General features: G+C 38.0%; 1 protein-coding gene across 1 annotated transcript in view; it reads right to left on the minus strand.

Moving 5' to 3' along the window:
• Positions 1-323: 323 nt before the first annotated feature.
• The window catches only part of RGS22 (regulator of G protein signaling 22), a 61,817-nt gene continuing 39,803 nt past the window's right edge, over positions 324-22,337 (minus strand). Inside the window, exons 16-26 of the mRNA XM_027903106.1 lie at positions 19,964-20,056; positions 19,348-19,502; positions 16,339-16,501; positions 15,566-15,724; positions 13,738-13,791; positions 11,557-11,718; positions 8,450-8,629; positions 6,767-6,907; positions 3,054-3,293; positions 1,287-1,386; positions 324-733 (exon numbers count right to left, since the gene is read on the minus strand). Coding sequence (XP_027758907.1) covers positions 609-733; positions 1,287-1,386; positions 3,054-3,293; positions 6,767-6,907; positions 8,450-8,629; positions 11,557-11,718; positions 13,738-13,791; positions 15,566-15,724; positions 16,339-16,501; positions 19,348-19,502; positions 19,964-20,056 — 1,572 coding nt within the window. The 3' untranslated portion in view covers positions 324-608. The remainder of the gene's footprint in view (positions 734-1,286; positions 1,387-3,053; positions 3,294-6,766; positions 6,908-8,449; positions 8,630-11,556; positions 11,719-13,737; positions 13,792-15,565; positions 15,725-16,338; positions 16,502-19,347; positions 19,503-19,963; positions 20,057-22,337) is intronic.

Consider the following 22,337-nt stretch of genomic DNA (forward strand, 5'->3'; position numbering starts at 1 on the left):
TTCAGACACTTGGAGATTCAGAAGGACTAGTGAAGGCAGGACACCAACTTGCATAAAATAGCAGTGCTTAGTACATAATTAGAAGAGAAAGGAGGAGCAGAGAAGGAAGGGAAGCAATAGTCCAAGTTCTATTAATTTTTTTAAGTCCACGTAATTTCAGCATAGGCTTAAAAAACAAAACAAAACAAAACCTCCAGATTATTCCTTCTAGGAATTCAAGCTTTGAAGCAAAATATGTGGGTTTTTGTCTTTATCATATCTCTTTGCTGTCCTACTTCTTTCTCTCATTCTAATATTTAATTGGCTTTGGTAGAGATGATTCTTGCCAGTCACTCCATGGTATCTGAGATTTCTCCAGTCATCTCATGCTCCTATTTAAAATACCTTAACTGGAAAGCTTAGATAGACTCATTTCAGACACTACCATTTTGCAACAAAATTCCAACAGGTCTACACCAGGTCCGCTAACTATGGTTGGAATGAAAAATAATCTTGTCTTCATATTGAGGCTGTACAGCTTCACTTAAACATGATTTGGAGTGGGATAACTTGCTACTAATGAGCATCAGCACTGTCAGCAGGAAAACTGGCTTTTAAGAATCCACATTTCAAAGCACGCTCATTGGCAGTCTGGTACTCACTTCCTGTGTCTTGGGAACATTTGAGAGTTTGCGCTTTGTAGAAATGGTGGCTTTCATTTCATCAGGATTCAGGGAGGACGTAGACAAGGAACCTGCATATGGAAAGAAATAATTAAAATTATGTGAAACTAAAGGAGTTTAATATTACATAGTGCTATTGCTAGCCCTTCTGCTAAATGCAGGAATTTAATAAGCAAACAGGTCATAATATCCTTGGGGAGGACCTAAGAGGATATTCATGGCAGAAACCAGGATGAAGCAACGCCTCTTACATACCCCAAAAACACACTGACAAACTGGTAGAAAGAAGTTTCAGTATCTGCTTGTATATAAGTTGATGAAGCACAAAAAGCCAGGGAGGTGAAATGTGCGATTGCCATTCTGCAAAATGAAGGAATGGGCGAATCCCATTCTTCAGTAAGACCTCTGCAGTAAAGGCAATGCTGATACTCTGCAACTTTTACTGTCCCTTTCTTAGAAAATTTACCACTCACAAGTATGGTGCAGAGAGCAATTCCCCTGTGGACAGCACAAGAGAGGCAGAGGTTTATGTACAAAACTCAAAAGAAGAGTAAGCAAAGTCCTTATACTGAGAGAACTTCACCTAAGCTATAAGCTTGTCCTAATAAATTACAGGTTAATAACCTGAAAGGAATGATGATGTTTCCTCCAGATCTTCTTCCCTTTTAATGAGTATTCTCTCCTGCTCCAAGGCTTCTATGTACTTGGAATAGGACCAGGAAGCCTGCAAGAACCATTAAGCACCATCAGCCTTCAGACCATGTCACTGCAGGTCCTGGTCCATATCAACAGTGAGATAAAAAAACTTCTTTATGTTAAAACCCTGTTATTGGATAATCGTAATTATTAAGAAGGTTTTTTTCATTACAATATTGGAATCATGGGAAAAATAGGATTGCTGCGAATAAACAAATCTCAAACCACCATGATTTAAGCAAGTTTGACAGATGCAATGTTTACATTTATTCTCCATCCCTGGTCTAAGTCTTATTCTCTCTCCTTTCCTCTTCTAAACCTAAATAAAGCAGATCTTTCCCCTCCCAAAATATTTTTCATTTGTACTATCGAGGACTTGATTTTATCTCCCTGTCGCATCCTTTGAGTATGTCCTTTCTTAAATCACTGAAAGTCTCATTAACCTCACAGTTCTTTCTGCCTGCCTTCTCTAGAAGAGTGCTACTACCCTAGAAGCTGATCCGTTCCTTTTCTGAGGATCAAATGCTGCTCTTTGTGTTGCAACAACCACAGTTCAGGTTGCATGTAAATATTAGCTCACTCTCCCAGAACAGCTGGGAACTGCATTTTCATTTGGTCTGATTTTTTTTCTTACGGCATGAGAAGTTTGGGGACAATTTGCTATATCACAGCTCAACAGAACTTCTAGCACCTTCCTATAGTAGAAAGGGGCTTGGAGAAGAAGAAACTGCCCTTTGAAAGATTATTGTTCGTTCTGTAGTTACTTGCCTCTTCTGTAGGGCTAAAGCATATGCCATGGATATACTGGCACACTCAACTCAATTTAAAAATAATAATTAAAAAAAATAGGTATGAGCAAAAGTAAAAAGGTCCATTTAAGGGACAAGGGTGTAAGTTTAACTATGCAATTTGCACTGTAGCTTCAGATTTTGGGGGTATTTCAGACTGCTCATTTCTATATTCTGCTCATCACTAACATAATGCCATGAGAAGTGTTCTGTGGAATTCAAGCAGTAGCTAAAGTGGGATTTACTCATGCATCATATGGCATAGCTGGGATTATGTGATTGCACAGATTTCCCATTATGTTATGGCAGTGCCAACTTAGCCAGGAATGATCCCTTCATACGCCCAAGGCAGCATGTCTGTTCTTCCCATTTCTCCAATCAAATGCCTGTTAACTTTTCACTGTAAGTTTGATGCATAGTGAGAGTTGTTATGGAAGTCCTAAGGTGGTATTTGCTGTCAGATTTTCAAATAATTAGATTTCCTAAAGCTGTTCAGCTTCAGTTTTTGACATACGAACAGAACACAACTCTAGCTCAAACTTTCAGGACATGAATTTCACAAGTAACGAAAAGCTTCTTATTCCAGAACTGAACTATCTTTTCTTCATTTTATCTTCAAAAACAGATTCTTTTTTAATCCATACACTGTAAGAGCTTAACATACTGTTAGCTATTAATAGTACTCGGTACCTAAATCTTAAAAAAAGTCATTAAAGAAGGGGAAAAAAGTCACCTGTCAGGTAGGTAAACTTACAACAGAGAAGCTAATTGTAGAAGAGTGAACAGTTATTGAAGAACTATGCGACAACAGTATTCAAAACCTAACTCCCCCTTCTTGTTCTCCCAAGATCATTTTATCTCTCTTGAATGATATCTATATGTGTATATAGAAACGTGCATTATTCACCTCCCATCCAAATCCATCTAAAGATAGTGCTGATTCTCTCTTCAGGTCAGTCTGATCTACCAAAACACCCTTTGGCAGTTGAGTCAAGGAACCCTTTGGCATTTGAGTCAAGGCACTCTTTGGTAGCTGAGTCAAGGCACCCTTTTGCAGTTGAGTCAAGGCACTCTTCTGCAGTTGAGTCAAGGCTCTCCTTGACAGTTGAGTCAAGTTGATGAGTTTTTTCTCCGCTTCTTTACCCTGCTAATAATAAAAACTCATAATTAGATGTGAACAATAGTTACGGTGCTAAAGATAAAAGCAAGACCTGAGGAACCAACAACTGTCATTGGCAATGAGATAGGTTGACTTGCAGTAATGTTTTGTAATGCTCAGATTCATAATTCATCGTGTTCGACATATTAAAAAATAGCAGAAGATACAGGTACTGCTTTTTTAAAGAATTTCTTTGTTCTAGTCAATGTTTCCTGGCCTCTACGCTCCTGCAGAGCATCTTCCTTTCAGATTCAATAACTGGTCCAAAATATGGCTGACAGGGCAGATCTGCAACAGAATATATTTTAAGGATAGAGAGGACATTGTGAGCCTCTAATTTGGCCTCATGTATAAATGTAGAATGTAGGATTTGTGGTGATCAATTCCAGCTTGGTCCAGTAACTGTGAATGAACTACAGTACACAAGTTAGGAAAACAGGTAATCTGATTTAAAACATTTACAGCGAAGAACATTTACAGCATCATAACCCTTGGTAAACTGTTCTGGTGATTAACTATTTGCCATTTTCATGTTGTTTTTGTGTTTTGTGAAGGCTGCACCTTTGCACATTCTGTCTGATGATCCCAAAATTCTTTATAAACATTAATCAATGTTCATATTTGACCTCACACAGTTAACCCCACAACACCTCCAAGAGCTGAGTAATATAAGCCTCCCATGTTAAAATGAGAAAGTGAGGGGGAAAAAAAAAAAAAAAAAAGAGGTCAAATCATTCCCAGAATCACTTAGCAAGTCCCTGAAAGATCTGGAAAAGGATCAGACTACCCCATTTCCCTTCTCATAAGCTGCCTGTTCCTTCCTCATCATCCCCATTGCCCTATGAACCCATCAGCGCTAAGAGTGACTTTTGGGTACAGAACTGGCCAGGCAGTGCGATGTTCTCCTTCTCTCCAGAAACAGGCTCAGTAACTTCTGTGGCACACTCCGCTGATGAAACAGGGATGCCAAAGCAAATACAGAAGTAGCATGTACACTAATGCACTACAGTTTATGTCTGCTGGCTTTTTCAAAGAGAATGGTGAATTAAGTGAGGTCTTTAATAACGTCTTCTCATAATAAATTAGGCAATGTTACGGCAATGTCATATCCCATAACACTACACCACTAACTAACAAATAAGCTTATTGTTAAGAAGCGTAAAGAGAGATGACAGAAACATGGAAAAGGAAAATAATGTTTATGGCTTTCTTTGCTAAGGGCATGGAAAGGCTAATACAGATTTATAGTGTAAGGTAAAACTGCTTTGTGCACTTGAAAGCAAAAAAATCCAAAATCTAGTTTGGAGGTAAAATGCAATTATGTATATAACAAATTACTAGCACTGGCATCAAGGCAGTCTGCAAAAAGTGACTAATATATATTTTAAAATGTGTGGCATGTGCATCTAGCAGTTAACAAAAGAACAAGTCTATAGCCAGGAAGCCTCTGATAGAATTTGCCCCATAAATAACAAATAGGCACACAGAAAAAATATTGAGATAGTCAAATAATACCAAGTAATGCATAATTGTTCACTGAAAAGCTCCTTGTCTGTCCATTTTTTTGACTGTACTACATAAAAGTCCAACTTATCTGTTCAGTTCTAAAACTGAGGTGAGCCCAAGTAGACTGAGCATCCCAGGGACACATTTGTGAGGAAGAAGAAAGCAAATTCCTCCCCTAGGACTATGATTGCTCATTTTGACATAAACATGAAATAGCAACTGATTTGTGAAGTGGAGGGCAAATATATATAAGAAAAGTTTTTTCTAACCCTTGCCAGAGCTTTCCTCTCATTCAGTGTGAGCCTGGTGGGACAGAGGAGCGTAGACCTTATTTTCAATGCCAAGACATCATCACCTTCCACAGGCTGCTGGTGAACCTGCTATTGCTTATATTAGATGAACCTTATCGGTATCCTCCAGGGATACTGAATCATTTGAACAGTTACGTTGTCACCGAGAGGACAGAAATCTCAGACAAGAGAACAGGAAATGGCAATTTCTTTAAACAATAGCAGAAAGGGAAAGGTTGTCAAAAACATTTCAAAAATTTATCTGTTCCACCTATTCTTTCAAGAAATTTTAAAAGGTAACTGGTTTACTGATCATTTTTTGTGAGAAGAATAGTCTGCAAACTGTTTACTGAACTGCATTTCTGCCTGTCACCTTCTAAAATTTCTTACTGTTTCCCAGACTAGAAGGGTAATTCACCTTTCCCATTTGTTCTCCATAAAAGCTAGACTTCTGCCCTCCTGGCCAAGATTTTCTCTTTACTTCCTTGATCTTAATCAGAAAACTTATAGACAGGCAACAAACAGATGGAAAAAATAAGTCTGTGAAAACGCAAAAGTGCAGTACTTTGAAATATTGCATTCTTGCAGTATAAGTACTGCCAATGGCCTTGCCAGACATATCTGTATGGAGACAATATGCTTTGAAGAAAGCAACACGAGTTCTTGGATTTTAGACTTCCCTTGACGTTGGTGTGTGGCCTTGAGTAACGCTTCACTGGTCCTCAGCTTTCATGTGTCTAAAGGAGGATAACAATATATACATGTTCTTACAGGCATATGTCTTTATCTGTCCAGGTACTCATGTGGTTCTCATCATGAGTAACATCACAACACACGTGTATATGGCATTTCAAATATGTAAAGCTCTTTTAATGCTGCTTATGGTAGTTTGCAAGTGCAATCTCTGCCCTTAAAAGAATGTTCTCCTCTCAAAGCTGGCCAAACAATTGTATTTCACAAAAAATAAACTGTTTCAAAGCCTATAATCAATAGAAAAAGAATTCATTATATTTTAATTAAAAAGTCCAAGCAAAACAATTTTACAAACAAGCATTCCACTGTAGAGGTCACAGTTGTGGTAATGTGCTGAAACTGTCTGGAAACTCACTGTGAACAGTCTAACAATTTCACTGTCAAAGATGAGAAATATTCAAGAAAAGGCAAAAACTATGCAAAGTAATTAGTGCATAAATATATTTTAAAATAATGTACAGACTTTTCAAATGGCTGTTCTGAAAAAGAGATATGGGTTTGGTTTGGTTTTCTTTGGTTTGGTTTCAATAATGATCCAGAACTGTAAATTCTAGTATAGGACAAAACATCATGAAAGTGCAAACAGGTCTGCAGTTACCCACTGTACACAGACTTTTTTTTTTTTAAATTCAGTCTTCTTTTTTGCTCTTCTCTTGGCACAAAAGATGACTAAAATACATTTTTCCCTCTGCTTAATGAAAGGAGTATTCCATTGACTCATCTGCTTCAAGTTAAACATAAGTATATGCATCGGCAGGATTGAGAATTAATCATCCTGGGACTAGGTCACATGTGAAGTTTGAAATCTAACAAAAATATTTGGTAGTTTTGGATCAGGCTGTTTTATGCCTGATTAAATTAGGAGTTTTTATGCAGTTCATCAGCTGTCACCTGAAACCTTGTGAGCCTTACCTTTGCTGTTATCCCTTGCTTCTTTCGCATCTTTTTTTCCTTTTCCCTCTCCAAGGCGAGTAGAATTTTTTCACTATCCACATTGCTTTGCAACTTACAAAACTCTGGCCAAAATTTAAACAGAAGAGCAAAAACACTCATCTGCACAAGAAGAAAAGAAAGTCAATCTTGACCGTATTAAGAAAACAATTTACTGTAAAATAAAATGTAGTTTACCATGTGAATGAAATAACTATTTCTTTTTGAACACACAGCCTTGTTCCTCCCACGTACTGTGTCCTGACTTTTCAGCCCAGATTTGCTCGGCACATGCTTTTCATCAGTGTGTTTATTACTGGTGAGAAATCTTCCTAAAACACAGTTAAAAGGCACTTTCTTTTTTATATATTTCCCTAAACAATTGTTTGCATTAACGAGAACATCCATCATTTTTTACAAGTATTCTTGATAAAATATACACCAGTAGAAATTGCTTTTGCACCACTGTTCTGCTCAAATATTTCAAATATTCAGTTCATTAGGGAGAGGGTTTTTTTTTCCCCTCCTTAAGAGAAAGGAAATACTTTTTTGCCTCTGGAAAGACTCTTAAACCACATTACAGATCTATGAGCAAATCTTGGATAATTTTTAAATGATATAATCTCTCATAGGGTCGTTTTTGAACTAGAATAAGAAAAACAGTTTTAGAAAAGCAAACAGAGGGGCTCAGTAAATTCTGTTGCTGCACGTACCAAGGCTCACATTTTTCAATTCATTTAGATGTTTAATTCTCATTGAGAAACTTGGCTTCCAAATTGCCGAGCATGCTCAGCACCTCACTGCTTCTGGCTCAGTGGACGTGAAAGTGACAAGTGAGTCACTGTCAGGTTCCAGTCACAGCTTTTTGGCCAAGTTCTTCCTTTGGTTTTGTGCCACATTTCTGGAGTTCACTGGGGTTTTGCACAGGCTGAAATGAAACTTCTGTTTCCCTCAGAACCTATATGAACCCTCTTCTCTGACAAAACATTCATCTTTTGTCATCGGAACACTTTATGGGCTCACAGTTGATGTTTAAAGGTGTTGGTGGCAATTTTACAGGAAAAGAAGAAAAACTAGCTCTCTTGGGCTTAGAAGATAAGATAGACAAGGCAGTATCAAGAGAGAAGAAAATAGTAAGTCTAAAGTAAAGGTTCACAAATTGCTATTCACTCTGAACAGTACAAAGATCAGAGAGAAAATTGTCTACAGCCATTTGAAACACACTTCTTGTAATAAAGAAGGGAAAGACATTCAGCAAGTTAGGCTGCCTCTGTGCTTTACTCACATCCTCATTTTTCATAAACCATGAAAACTACAAACTCTTTAACTACAAAATACTCCTCTCACATTAACCAAGTGGTAAAGAACAAGCAATGAAGAACACAGACAGAATTAAATTCTACTGCCAGAATTCCTAACACAGCCCTAGATAACACCTTCCCAGGATCAGATAGCTGTCAGAGATTGTCTTTATTGAGCAGTATATATCTGAAGCCCCTCTGTCATGTCCCTCATACAGTCTTCATTGCCATATATATGACTACAGTGTTCTCCTTCAAGCCCAGGCTTATGTGTGGAGTTCAAATTGTCACATAAGCAACAAAGATTGAATCAGGCATGCAAGCTCCGTCCAGATCTATTACAGAGATTCTCCCAGCTTCTTACCTGTGCCTCTCTAAAAATGTAAGGTCCTAGTTCTTTCCTGCGCTCCAAAATCTTCTTTGCTTGTTCAGGTGGGATGTCAATCTGCAAAGCTGGGGGTATGGCAGAATTAATAAAGCAGTTGATAATAGCTGTGATCTTTTTCTGGACTATGGCATCAGCACAGTGAGAATGGCACAAGTCCTGAAAGATGAAAAATAGCATTTTCAATCAGGGAGAGAGAGACACAAGACCCTTTAGAGAGGCCCAGTGATCAAAGAATAATAGTCAAAAATATCAAAAATTATACAGTAGATTCCTTCAGTATGTAGGACAAAATTCTTACAGCAAATGTGAATGGTCAAAGCCATAGTTAAGACTTGAGTGGGAGTTTTGATTTGCAAATGCAGAGGTATAGGAATCATGACTTTGAAGTGATAATCTCTGCCTGCGCAGTTGGATGGAACAGGATAGTTTTTAAGTGTGTTACTGGCAGATAGGAGGCATTTCTGAAAAGAGAAACACACCTACAGGTGTGAAATGCACTGGTTTTCACAATAAGCCTGCTATGACTAGCATAGCCATGACAACCAAAATCCAAAGAAATGCTTTAAATGCTCCAGCAAAAGAGGGGAAATATTTAGAGGGTACAAGAAATGTTGGCACAAGGGGGACAGTTTCATCTACCAATAAAATCTTCCATTTATTGAAGTCCTCTAGTTTCACCATTCATTAGGATGTTCTAGTTTCCCAAAACCCTGGGGTTGGAAATAACTCTGTGCAGAACAGAATACAAAACAGACCTAAACTTACTTGAGTGAGATCTCAAAGGAATACTGGGAGTTTTCTACTTTTTTTAATGTGATCCTATTGTTCTGATAGAACACCTGTGTTTTGACGCTCAGACAATGCTACCATTGGACTTTGACATGAAGGAAAAATAATTCAAAGAACTTCCTCCAAAAGCTTTTAAACATGAAGTTTCCCTCTATCCATAAACATCAAGAAATCTCTATAACACCAGGAGACTATTACTTATATCTACTGGAGACACAATGAGTGCTCTAGAGAATTTTCAGGAAGGGAGCCCTCTAAATGAAGAATCTGCATTTAGTTTTGGTATAGGAGTCTGGATATTTACTTTGCAAAGAAATTAAAAACAGGGCTTTTAACCAGAAACGTGGTATGTGAAAGAGCTGGCTTGTTTTATTATGAATACTTTTCAGTTTTGAAAAGGAAAAAAAGAATGATAACAGCTACAATAAAGAAAGGAAGGCAATACAAAAACATATTCAATAGATCCTAAGTATATACTATGGCTTCATTTGTTCATCTAGCATAGAAGAGAAGGCAGAGAGCTGTAATAAGAGGGAAGACAAACAAGCCATATGATATGAAGAGAGATGAGACTGAGCATAGAGGAACAGATGGAAATGATCCACAGATTTATGTTTCTTCATATTTGTTTAAAAAGAAATCTTGGGTTTGGATTCTCCCAAGATGTGCCGCCAGCCTGATGGGTTACGGGGAGCAATGCAGTCACTGACTCCTAAAGGGAATTCTGTCTAAACTGATGGCATGATAGGGCTCAGACAATACAAGCATGCACTGTGCAAAGTGCTGCCCACGCCTTTGGCAATATTCCTCCAGTTCAGCCTGACCCACAACACTCCTACTACTCCAGCCCTTTGCTTCTATAAAGAGCATCAACCGCCAACCGTGACAAATCACATGCACGGAGAAATACGGTCAGATTGTACTTTTTCTTGATAAGAAGACAAATAAAATTAACATAAATGCAGGAGAGGGGTTGGGACAAAAAAACCAATGAACTCTCTTCAGAGAACAGATATACAGGGAAAAGAGTCTAAACTACACTGCACATTAATTTGCAGAAAGTTTCCATGTCCTCCATAATGTAGCAACGAAGAATCACAACTCTGAAAAAAATTCAAATATTTTGGAAAGGATTTATTTCATGGAACACCAGGTGCCTTCATATCAGGTTTTTAATGTAAGGTAGTCACTCTCTAACTGAGAGAGAAAGCAGCGCCCCCAGAGAGCATTTCAGCTAGTGATTCCTTACTTGGGGATCAGAGCCTTTGTGAGGAAGAGAGATTGACCCTTGGAAACAGAGGAGCTTCAACTTCTAAAACAGACTCCAAAATTCAAATTCATAAAATGAAACAGTGCTAATACACCCAAATGCCAGCAAAAGATCTCTAAGTACTACTGCAGCATCAACTGTGTTTACCTCCTAACTCTTGAGCATGTTAGCTAACCTCACTCCCTGCCTGCCGTGTGCACACAAGCTGTGCTCAGGAGTCCAGGAAAGGTTCTGCACTCTGGTAGCATTTTGCATCAGGAATATCCCAGAGGCAAAAGGAAAGAGGAACAAGCAAAAGATCTGTGGTGTTCCTGAATTCAATCCAGGGTGCTAGTAGGAAGCTGCAGTGTGATTTAAAGGCTCACTCCAGAGGTTTCCCACTGTTTTTCAACCCACACAGCAGCAATTTCACAAAAGTGCATGTATTTGGGAGAGAGATAATCCCTGCTGACCTTCCCTATCACATTTCACTTTGGTCCCATCCTCAGCTGAAGTCAAATGCGACACTACAAAGGGCAAAGGGCCTGGGGTCTGCATTGCACATATAGGCTTTTTGGGTAGATACTATCTTTACATCTATAGATTTGATTGAATTTTAAACTTATCTCTGATTTTTGAGGAATTACCGAATTCAGCAATAATCCCGTTATTTAACAGTATGCAGCTATAAAGACAGAATGAACATTTTAACACTTGCATATTTTCTATTGCTCAACAGATGTATACCAAACTCTGGGCATTAGCTAGTCAGTAGTGTCCCTTTAGAGACTAAGAAGAATGTTACAGTTTGAAGAAGCATAATGAAATATAGGGATAATACATTTTAGTCAAAAATAGCTACCCTTTGAGAAGTGAGGGTTTCCTTAAAAAAAACACCCTGGTTTAAACCGTGAAAGAGGTTTTACTATGAACAACAGAATGAATGCCTGCAGATATTCTTGTTAAAATTCTCCTCATATGCAGGAATGGATGCATTTGCTTACAAACTGAATACTATTCCCCTTGTTCCCTTCTACCACCATACCTTATACTTTTGCACTTCTTGCCAAAAGAGCACTCCATTCCCCAGCAGGTCTCCTTGCAGTGACACAAAGCGTTGAAAAAGATTTGCTGTCACCGGATCCAGCAGTGCTTTGCGGAAAGCAATTATTTCACTAGATGAAGAAACACACTTATTGTCCATATGCTGTCAAAAAAAGAAATAAATGCACCAAATAAACTTTGTTTCAAAAAGCAATAACAAAGGCATTAGTTAGCATAAACTGTCTGATTCTTATCTTTCCACTGGCCCTAACTTTCAGTAGTTTATGACTTTATGACATGGATACAATAAAATGTGGCAAGGTTTCATTTCTTTCCTTCCTTATTTTTTCTTTTTTCTTTTTTTTTTTTTTCAGTTTGGTTTAGGGAACATTTTTTTGGAAGACATGATGGGAGAGGAAATGACTGACAATGATTTAGACCATATGACTACATACTATAAAATATGGAAACAGCTATTGTTATTGATTATGGCAACGGGCTACTTTTCTAGAGAACAGTTTGAGTTTTGTGCAAACAAACAACAAAGAAAAAGGAAGAGACAAACCACATAGCTTAAAGTTGTAAAATGCTTCTGACAGGGATCTCACCAACAAAATGAGCTTTGAAATGTGTTGCCATGATCACCAGCAGAAGCCAGAGAGTTTGCTCTCTGTGGAATAAAGCTACCAATAGTAGAATTTAGAGTCATCAAGACATTCTGGAAACCTTCATGCTGCCAAGCACAAAACAGTAGGCAGCCAGGAAAGGGTGGAGAAAGAAAGATGGCTTATGCAGAGACAGTTTGTTTGAAATGAAGTTCATGCTGGCCTGTCTTCCTGAACAAACAGTTCTTGTACTGTTGCTGAGGAGCAAGCCAAACAACCCCCTTTTGTTATCAGATGGATGAATGAAAACCATCTTTTAACAGTGGTTTAAACCTCTTGAAGTCCTGGAGGGATGGGGTACTGTTCAATGGTCAGCATGGGACAGAAACATTTTTAATTGTCGCCAGCAGTCCTGGAAATCCAACCTGATCCTAAGCTGAAAGGGTTTCTGCAGCTTCTCTTAAAAATAGGGGTTATGCTTAGTGTCCTGCTGCAGAGCCTGCCAGGGGTGAGAGCCTACCCTTGTGAGATGGAGGGAGGCATCTCTCCAGAGGGTCCTTTGGTTAAAATAAAGACAGCTCAACTTAGGCAGTAGAGTGGGATCTTCTCAGCCCTGGTCCTATTCTCCAAACATATTCTATCCCCTGTGACCAGGATTTAGGCAACTTTTGGGGAAAATTATTTCTGGGTCATAGTCATGAAGGGAAGAACAAAACATTGCTCCCATCCCTATACCAATATACAAACTGCTTATTTTATGGGTCAACAACCTTGAAGCAGAACAGGGAAAATAACCATCTTCCTGACAAACAGACAAAGGGAAAACTCAGTTAACAGAACCCACATGCAGTTTGGATTCCTTTTGTGCTGATGGTTTGCATGGATAATTGGTGACCGGGTCTCCAGTTTGATTTCAACAGACAATAAAAGTTCAACTGAACAAATGTACACAACTTGTATGCTGGCAATCACAAAAAGTTCACTGCTCTTCAAGAGGAAAAAACTGGCAAACATCTGATGAAATGTATTATTACAAAGGTTTAAGAAGTTTAAATTTGATATTATCTCAGTGCTGTGAGATTAAAATACAATTCTAAATGAAACAGATACTGTGAGATATGATTAAACCTGCCCACTCCACTGCATACTTCACATTCCCTTTTGTGTCTGCACGTAATCCACTTGCAATAATAAATAAACTACCAGATGCTGGAATGAACAGCTTGTCCCAATAAGTCCACTGCATGCAAAATACAGATAAATGTGAATTAAAGGTACAATATCAGTTTGAGGAGGGTTAAGAGTGTTCCAAAGCCCAGGACAAGAGACATGTTTTTATCAAGTATGACCTCCCTAGCCAGGAAGGGAGTGAAATTTACCATGAACATCAGTGGGGAGCTAAATTCAGGAGTAATATGAGTAATCACTCCACTCTAGCCAATACAATCATGGCTGCTTCTGACAGCATTACGTTTGGGCCTCACACTGTCAACAGGGAAATTGTGAAGAATGTGCAAGGTCCAAAGGAAAAAGACAGCAAAACTGCAGACACAAGAGACACGGTACATTTCACTTGCCTTCCATATCCTGGTTGTCTTCTGCTGGTCTTTGTGTAAAAGATCTTCAGTTATCTATGGTTGAAAAGTAGATTAGAATTGTATTTTTTAACTCTTCTTGTTTCTTGTTCAGCCCTCTAATGACAGAGGCCACAGTGCTAGAATAATTTATATGTCTTTGTTTGGATTTTATGTCTGAAACTAGTTGTGGGCCCACACTGAACGCCAGCCCTTCTTCAGCTATAAATGAGCACCTGCTCATTAAGGCTGGAAAGTTAGAGAAGACAAGAAGCAACAGCAGTCAAATTATGCACTTCCACTGGTTTACTTTACCCATGAGGGACCACTTATGTTAGTAACAAATTTTAGTGTTGTTTTTCTTTTTCCCAGTATGAAATGTTTTTAGTTCCTTTGGACAGCTGTATCAGAAATACAGACTGGATCCTTCAACTTCTTTGTAGCAAAAATACACCTCAAATCAAGGGCAGGTTTTCTGAATAAGGACTGCATAGCATGCCCACAATATTTGGTCACTGTGAAATATGAAGCCAAGTGGAGAATGTCATCTGGTTTCATTTCTTCTAAAATACTCTCTTCAAAGGACCTTTTCATCCTCTGAATTTGCAATAAGAAAGAGAAAAGAGCAGTCAAACATAAATGGAGTTAGGAAAAGACTAAAAGCTCATTAGAAGTATGTATTTCCTGTAAACTGTTTATTTGAGTTGAATACAACATTTTCTAAGCTACTTGGGCTAATCTGCCTGCCAGCACAGTGCAGCAGGTGCAAGAAGAGGCCTGAGTTAGCTTCCAGACCTGGAAGCAGCCTAGCCTTATTGCATGGTCTTGTACCTGGACTTGTAAAGGAGGCAGAGCTCAGCTAAAAAGGGCAGAGGGTTAGAAAATTTTAATTTAATTACATAATCATTATTAAAATTACAATTGTCTTGTCAGAACCTATACTTTTCACATTCCTTAGTCTTCTGAACCAATGGAAAGGATCCAGTTTATAGCACTTCTGACAACCTTCTTGATGTTATAAAGATGATAGCAAATTTTATTAATCAATACAGTTGCATATGTTTCTGCTTGGTGGAACTGTGAAGTTTCCTTCTGCCATGACATTTGCATGTCAGAGCTGTTGTGGAAGTGCAAAAAACTGAGTCTCTTTGCATCTGTCAGCAGCGGGATGATCTCCTCACACAGATCACAGCCACAGAGGCATTCATAAAAGACTTTCTAATGAGGCAGCAGGAGTGAAAGGCTCCTCACTCCCAGTTTTCTGGCAACTCTCTGAAGTAACCAATTTGAACAAGGCTTTTAGCAGTTAACCTCCCCACTAAGCAAAATGTCACAAGTCCTGAAGTAATTTCTACAGGCGTTGCAGCTCCAGATGGGAGAATGCGGACAGCATAAGAGAGAGAAAGAATTGCAGCATGGGAAGCCCACTCATTTGCTTGTGATCTGTTGCCCTTGGGTAAATCCTTTGCACAAAGCAGCATTTCTTCAGTGTGCAACTGTATGGCTAGGGCAAAATGGCATATGGAGAGTGTAGCACTACAGCAAAGATTAGTTGACTCTCCTGGCAGCCTGCCTGGCAGCAGAGCTAATACCAGCTCCTTCAGATTTAGGATCTAACAATAATACTGTCAGCTAAACTAAGCCTTCAGAGGAACTGCCTTCCCAATTATCAAGGTAAATGTTTCAACCCGTACATGCTACAGTACCTCTTTCAATGTAGACTGAAAGAGAGTTGTGGGCTGCTTTTCCTCTGAACCTTTTTATCCCAATGGTAAATTATGAGCCAAACAAAAAACAAAGCCTGGATGTGTTGCTGTTGCTAAAAAATTACCTTTGCTTGTCCCTCCGCCCCACGGTGTTCATCTGCCAGGAACAATGGCAGCCATTGTTTTTCTAATCTCTTCTGGACGCATTTCTGAACTTCTAGCAGAACCGCTGCCGAAAGCTGATCGTGAAGGATTTGTCTCCTTCCTCCACCTGAATGCGTTAGCTAAGCAATCCAAACACAATAACACATGACATAAACTTCTGTGTATACCAAAAGTCCTTTATCTCTCTACATCCTTGATTTAGCAAAGCATGAGCTTAATTGTAAGCAAAGCACTTAATGCGTGCTTACCCAAGGCTCACATGTACTTTTCATAAAAGGGAACAGATTACATTTGTCCCTACCTATAATAGGATACAGACTCTGGGAAATAATACCCCAGCTTGACCAAGTAAATTGTCTAAGTATCAAGATATATCAGAGTACCACAGCTCAGACTTACTGTCTGTGGCTTTACTGACATACTAAATAGAAAGCTGGAACAAGTCACTGTGCCTGAAAGCCATTTTTACACTTTTTCTGAGCTGTGTTGTGCATGCTCTGGCTGTGGCCTCAGATCAGGGTTTAAGAGAGATGTTCTATAAGAGGCAGGGAGGAAGAACCCAAACAGGAAGGAAGGGACCCCCAGAATCAGAACAGAACTAGATTTATGGCCAAAAATATAGTTAACATTTGAGGAGACAGCCTGGGGAAAGCTAGAGCAAGCCCGCTTGTGGACTTTAATCTGAGTGACATTCAGTGTGATTGTTCTTTATGAATGGTTTTGTAACTGGTACCTTTTCTTGTTGCTCTCTGGTAGCTGGGCTGTTGGGTCCAAAGAAGTACTCATCATTTAAGTACTTGTTTCCAATGTCCTTAGACATTTCATCACTTTTTTCTTTATCCTTGTGGAGCATCTTTCTGAACTCTTCAATATCAAGCCAACACATGAGATCCATACTACAAACAAATTTAAACAGAATGTTATTTCAATATTGAGTGAATGTCATCAACATTCTAGAGAGTTATTTGTTTAACCACAAGCCACCAAAGTAATCAAGACCTAAATACCAAGTCAGATGGGGCTAAAATTTTATGTCATTTTTTCTTTGCTTGTACCATTTGGTGAGACCATGGCACTTGCTGAACAGGCAGATCAAACACACATCTCAGGGATCTCATTTAGGGTCGCTTTTGGGGTATCTCAAAAGGCATACCCTCCTCAATGTGCCACTGCTAAATCCAGCAGGAACTGTGAACCAGAGCCATAATATAGAGCTCATAGAGAGAATGAAAAATTAAACAGATGAGAATTTGAATCACTACTGAGGCTGTCAGCCACTGAGAGACAAGTTGACACTTCCTGTTCTGCCCCCTTGTCATACTGCCTGAGAAAGGAGCAAGGATGACACCTGGGAACATAAGCCCCAAAAATCACCCCCTTCCTGCCCTGTGTGAAATGCTAGAGTTTAAGTCAGTCTGCAATCAAGCAGACAAAATCAATTTATAGTAAAATTTGCTTCTAGAGTTTTTTGTGTGATGCTTTTTCATAAATTACCGAATCTACTACTTATTTCATTATTCATAGTCAGTGACAATCTCTATCTGCAATTCTCAATCTATATATTTTTCATAACATTTGAGTGTACACTACAAATTTAAGTTTGTTTTCATAGAATGGTTTTGTTCTTTAAATCAGAGGACAGAATAAGTGACATACCTACAATTTCAGTTTAATTTATATAACTGTTTTCTGATGGTATCTTACTAGCTGAAGTTTTGTGAGCATTTTAATTAGGACATTCACTATATTTGAAGCAGGAAAGATGAAACATTAAATTCAGACAAATCTGTTCCACTTTTCCATTCAGCTAATAACTGTTTTTTTCAAAGTATTAATCTATGAGTAAAACTTTCAAAAGCATTTCACTGATTTCAGAACAGATGTTCTCCTTTCAGAAGTCTTTTGAGACCCTTACAGACCTAAGTTCTATTGAGACTGAAATTCTTTCATTTGCTAGTTCATCACAACATTAATAAGTTCACTCAAATGCAAGTGCTCCAAGTTACTGTGGTTTATGGAGTAACTCCTTGGCATCTACCTATGACAACTGATCAAATATGTGCATCTTATTTAAAAAGTAAAATATATACTTTTAAAGTGTGTTAGTTAAATCATTTACAGTGGTGGCTTATCCTGGCTTACTGCACTCTTCCCTTTCACCAGATCAGGAGCACATGCATAATCAATTAGTCTGGCGAGACTAACAAGTGGTAACCCACTAACTCAAAGTAACACAAACTGTCCTGCAATTGTGTGAATATATTCTTTCTATTTAATGAAATATTACTAAATGGAACTGTTTTTAGTTTCTTACCAGAATTCATGCACAGGTACTTAGAAGCCTGTCCTTCCTGAAAATTGGATCACTTATAGTTGGAAAAATCAGAACCATAAATTTTGATCAAAAGGCAAATGACACATTTGCGGGTTTTTTTCTGAAAATTTCCAGACTGCATTAGTTCTAGGATCCCTTCAGCTTATAGTACCATTAAACATCTTTATTGTGGTGTGCCTGCTCGACTATAGAGTTACTACACCTGGATCCAGCTCTAAAACACTTTTGTGAGACTTTTTCAAATGTTTTTCTTCATTATGAATTTTTACAAAAGAAAATTTCTTCATAAATTAAATATTTCTCTGCCTGGATCTACCACTTAAGAAGGGACTTGTCTGTGATTAACAGAGAGGCAGGAAATCCCAGAGACAATTCAGTGTCCCTGTCCAGGACCTCATCCTAGCCAGTGACCTGTTAGCTGGTGATTCCTACTATTTCCCAGGTTAGAGAGGATCTCAAGACCAGTGGTCTCCCCTGGTGTGTGCACCCCAGGGGGTATTCAAGACCATTTGTTAAGGGGCAGGAAGAAAATATTATAACTTCAGTAGCACATGTGTACACTGTATAAAAAATTAAATATACATATATTGAGGGTCCTTTTGTAGTCAGTGAGAAGAAACAGACATCTTAGGAATGATCCATTCAAACTGGTTTTAGATGTTACCTTTAGAATTAGAAGAAATGTGTTCAGAAGTGTGTATTTCTCTCTCTGACTACAAAGGGAACCTTCTGATGATAAGCAGAAGTGATGACACTTGAGTCTTGGCCAGAGGAGTTCTGTGCCAGATACCCATCTCTGGATACTTTTGAAAAAGTTGACCAGTATCCAGTCTAAAATTATAGCCATGCTTGACTAGAAGCACGAGGCAATATGCAAAGCATCAGCTCATGGAACCTAGGTTAAAGGAAGGAAGTGATGATTTAAGGAAAAAAAAAGGAAACAACAAAAACAAATGGGCTCACTTTTTCAAAAAGCCTGCCTAAACTGTATCTGCTATAGGCTGGTACTTAAATCTGTTCAGCATACACAAAACTGTGAGAATAGCGTGTCTGTCTACTATTTGTACATTTTTATAATACCAAGCTTAATCGAATCTGCACTAAAGGCTATAAATTCTTACTCATTAAAGGCTAATTGCTCTACTCAGGGGTTTGCCGCTAATCAAAGCAGAAACTGAAAGCAGAAGTGTAATACAAACATGTTATGACAGGAGAATTTTTACCCCCAAAATGTTAAGACAATTCAGTTGTCTGAAGGATGTGCATGTGTACTTCCTAAATACACAAATGCAGTTTTAAAAAAGACTAAAATCTGTGAACCTTTAGATAGCCAAGATCCCCAGCAAAGATTTCTTCTGAACTTAGAAATGGTAAAATAAAAATAATAATAATAATGAAGGAACATACCCAGCAGAATGCTCATTAAGGAAAGCCTGGAACTGTTTTAACTTGTCTTTGTCGTGGATCAGGTCAGACAGACTAGGACCTGCCAATCCTTTGGGAACTTGATGCAAGTACTGATCATCAGGGAAGGATGGCAGACCAGAGTCGGCGACAGTACTCTGAGGGAAGAAATTATTCTGCTTGCATAACTGCTTTTTTCATCTCTATATTCTGCTCAGTCTTAAGGCTCCAGCTCTTATTCAGCTTTACTTTTATGTTTGCTTTAAACATACCAGTGAGTGCAGGTTCCATAATCAAATAAACCAATATATACCTGTAATTTACTTTAAATTGAGGTATTTACTCAAGATTAAGGGTTCAAAAAATATTCCACAGACTTCAGTGGAAACTGTCTCATGGACTCCAATCATACAGTGGTCTGATGTTGATATAACTGACAGAAGACCCGTATATCTAATTAACACAGTGGCTGTCAATCAGTCCCCAAAATGAATGGTAGAAGTCAGACTAGTTGCTTCTCCAAACAAGCATGTGGTCAGGCTTTCATTGCTAATACACAAAGTGTTAACCCTCTCTGATAGAAAAAGGGGTTGTTTTTGTCAGTAGGTACTTGTCTTACCTCATCCTTCTTGGAACCACTCACTTGATGCAAAGCCTGGAGCTTTGTAAAGCACACAGAGTCCAGCTGTCGAGTTTCTCCCACCAACTCCACCTAATAAAAATAATATCTTATATCATCCCTGCAGTACATGTTATAGAAAGATGGAGAACTGCATGGGCACTTTGCCAGTGACAGTGGATAGAAAAGAATACATTTGCCAGTACACTAGAAGTCACATTTTTCTGACAAACAATTCTATTAAAAGCTCTGGTAGAACAAAATTTTCCTATCTTTGTAGGATCAGATGTAGATTTCTGCAGAACATCACTAAATAGCATAACTATATCTTTAAGAAAATAACTTTGCATTAAAAAATGGCTAAATTATATTGTCTATATAATACATTCTGTATATTGTATTTATATATATTATCTTGTGTATATTGTGTCAGACTTACTTGATTGTCTATACCAGCAAATCATATGTCAAAGTGCCGCTGAGAAGCAGGAAAACAGTTCTTAAAACTATGACTCTCAATGGAAAATGTCAAATAGACAGAGTGCCATAGATTTCCAGAAAAAGAAATTTAAGATGAGAAAGATGTTATAACACCTAAACAATGAAGATGAAAGCTTTCAGACTTTCAGTCTTGTCCTCTTCCTTAGTTTTATACCAGGTAATGCCTTTAGTAATAAATTGTGCATGATATGAACTCATGAAGTATAGGCATTATTTAACTTATTTAACAAGCCTTATGTATATAACTACAGCAGTTCTCCACGTTATGTGCAATCAGTAACTGCACAAGGGATAGTTTGGTGACATCTCAGCTGACTAAACCACTCAAATTCAGATTTTAGGATATTTAGCAAAATTGAGCCAATGCTTTATACTGATTAGCATGCCCCTTACAAAGATTAGAAAGCTGTGGTTGTGTTATACAGGAGTTTCTGTGCAAGAGAGAGAAGAGAGTGTTTAGATTATATTCATTACATTTTCGTCTAAATGTGAATACCACACTAATGACTGTGTTATCTAAATGTCTTCAGGCTCACTGTAATTCTCTTCCACTGCTTATAAAGTGCTCTGGGGTATTCGCTCCCTTAAAAGAAAACACAGTTTAAAAGTAAATAGTTAAAATAATTCAGAATATTTAAAGAAAAAAATGTAGATACGTATACTGACCATGTCCCAAATAAGCAATTTTGGACTCACCTAATTCTTGATAAAATATCTTGTTTCATTATGGGCCAAATATATCCTGCTATAGGGTAGAACAAAGGGGAAGAGTAGAGCCAGAGACTGAACAAAATACAAAGCAGACCTTGTCTAGGAAGGAGTGTGCATAAGTATCAGCCTGCGCCTAGTACAAAGAGACTCTAGTGCCTACTAGAACAGGTCATTTTATGTCTGTGTATTATAACGCTTCACAAACGCATGTATTGTGCAGTCAAAAGTACTTAGTTCTGGTTTTTTGTGCTCTGATTAAGATGTTTTTGTTATTAGAGCACCGAGAAGTCTGCACGTAAACTACATTTGTAAAGCAACACATCCTCTAAACTGAAAGGACAACAGATTATCACTTGGTTAACTCTAGGATACATAAATTGACACATATATTAACTTTAAAGGAAAAGTATATATTTTCAATTCTTACTTTGGAGGAATGCTTCCATCTCTAGAAGCAGTGACAACTCTGTATTCAGAGAGAGCTCAAAAGCAGACTTCTTTTTATACAAAAATCATGTATAAAAATACTCGGCTGAGCTGACGATTTGACTCGGTGAGAACCAGCAGCAGATACTAGACAACTAGTATTGATAATACACATGGAAAAATATATAGTTAGAAAAGACTAAAACTAGTCTGATAGAAAATAAATAAAATTTCAGATTCACAGAAGTATCAATCAATCACACCATGCTCCTCAAGTCATAAAGAATTATAGCTGAAATAGCTTAGGAAAAAAAATGAGCTGAAAGGTTAGAAAATATGCTGAAAAGTGAAGAAAATATTTTGCAGATGTGGATTAGTATATACATCTTAGGAAGTTTTATCAGTGTTCAAACTCTCAAAGTTTCTAAAGGAAATTATGTTATCATAGTACGAGAGGTAAAGTCCCCTTGTGAATTAATTAGAAGGTAGAAAATCAAAACCAAAGAAATAAATAACTTTCACTATGGGGTGGGGTTCTTATTGGAGTCTCACAGGGATCTGCACCGAGGTTGTTCTTTTAAACATTCAGAAACTATCTGGAAAAGGAGGTGAGTGAGAAGACAACAAAGTTTGCAAAATGATTCCACAGAGCAAAAAAATTAAATTGACTGTGAAAAGCTGCAGGATTTCAGGACACTTTAGCATCTGCATGATAAAAGGGCAGCTGAATTCAATG

The sequence above is a fragment of the Empidonax traillii genome, unplaced genomic scaffold, assembly GCF_003031625.1.
Source record: "Empidonax traillii isolate 1590-97213 ecotype Southwest subspecies unplaced genomic scaffold, ASM303162v1 scaffold933:size234345, whole genome shotgun sequence".
NCBI classification, from domain to species: Eukaryota; Metazoa; Chordata; class Aves; order Passeriformes; family Tyrannidae; genus Empidonax; species Empidonax traillii.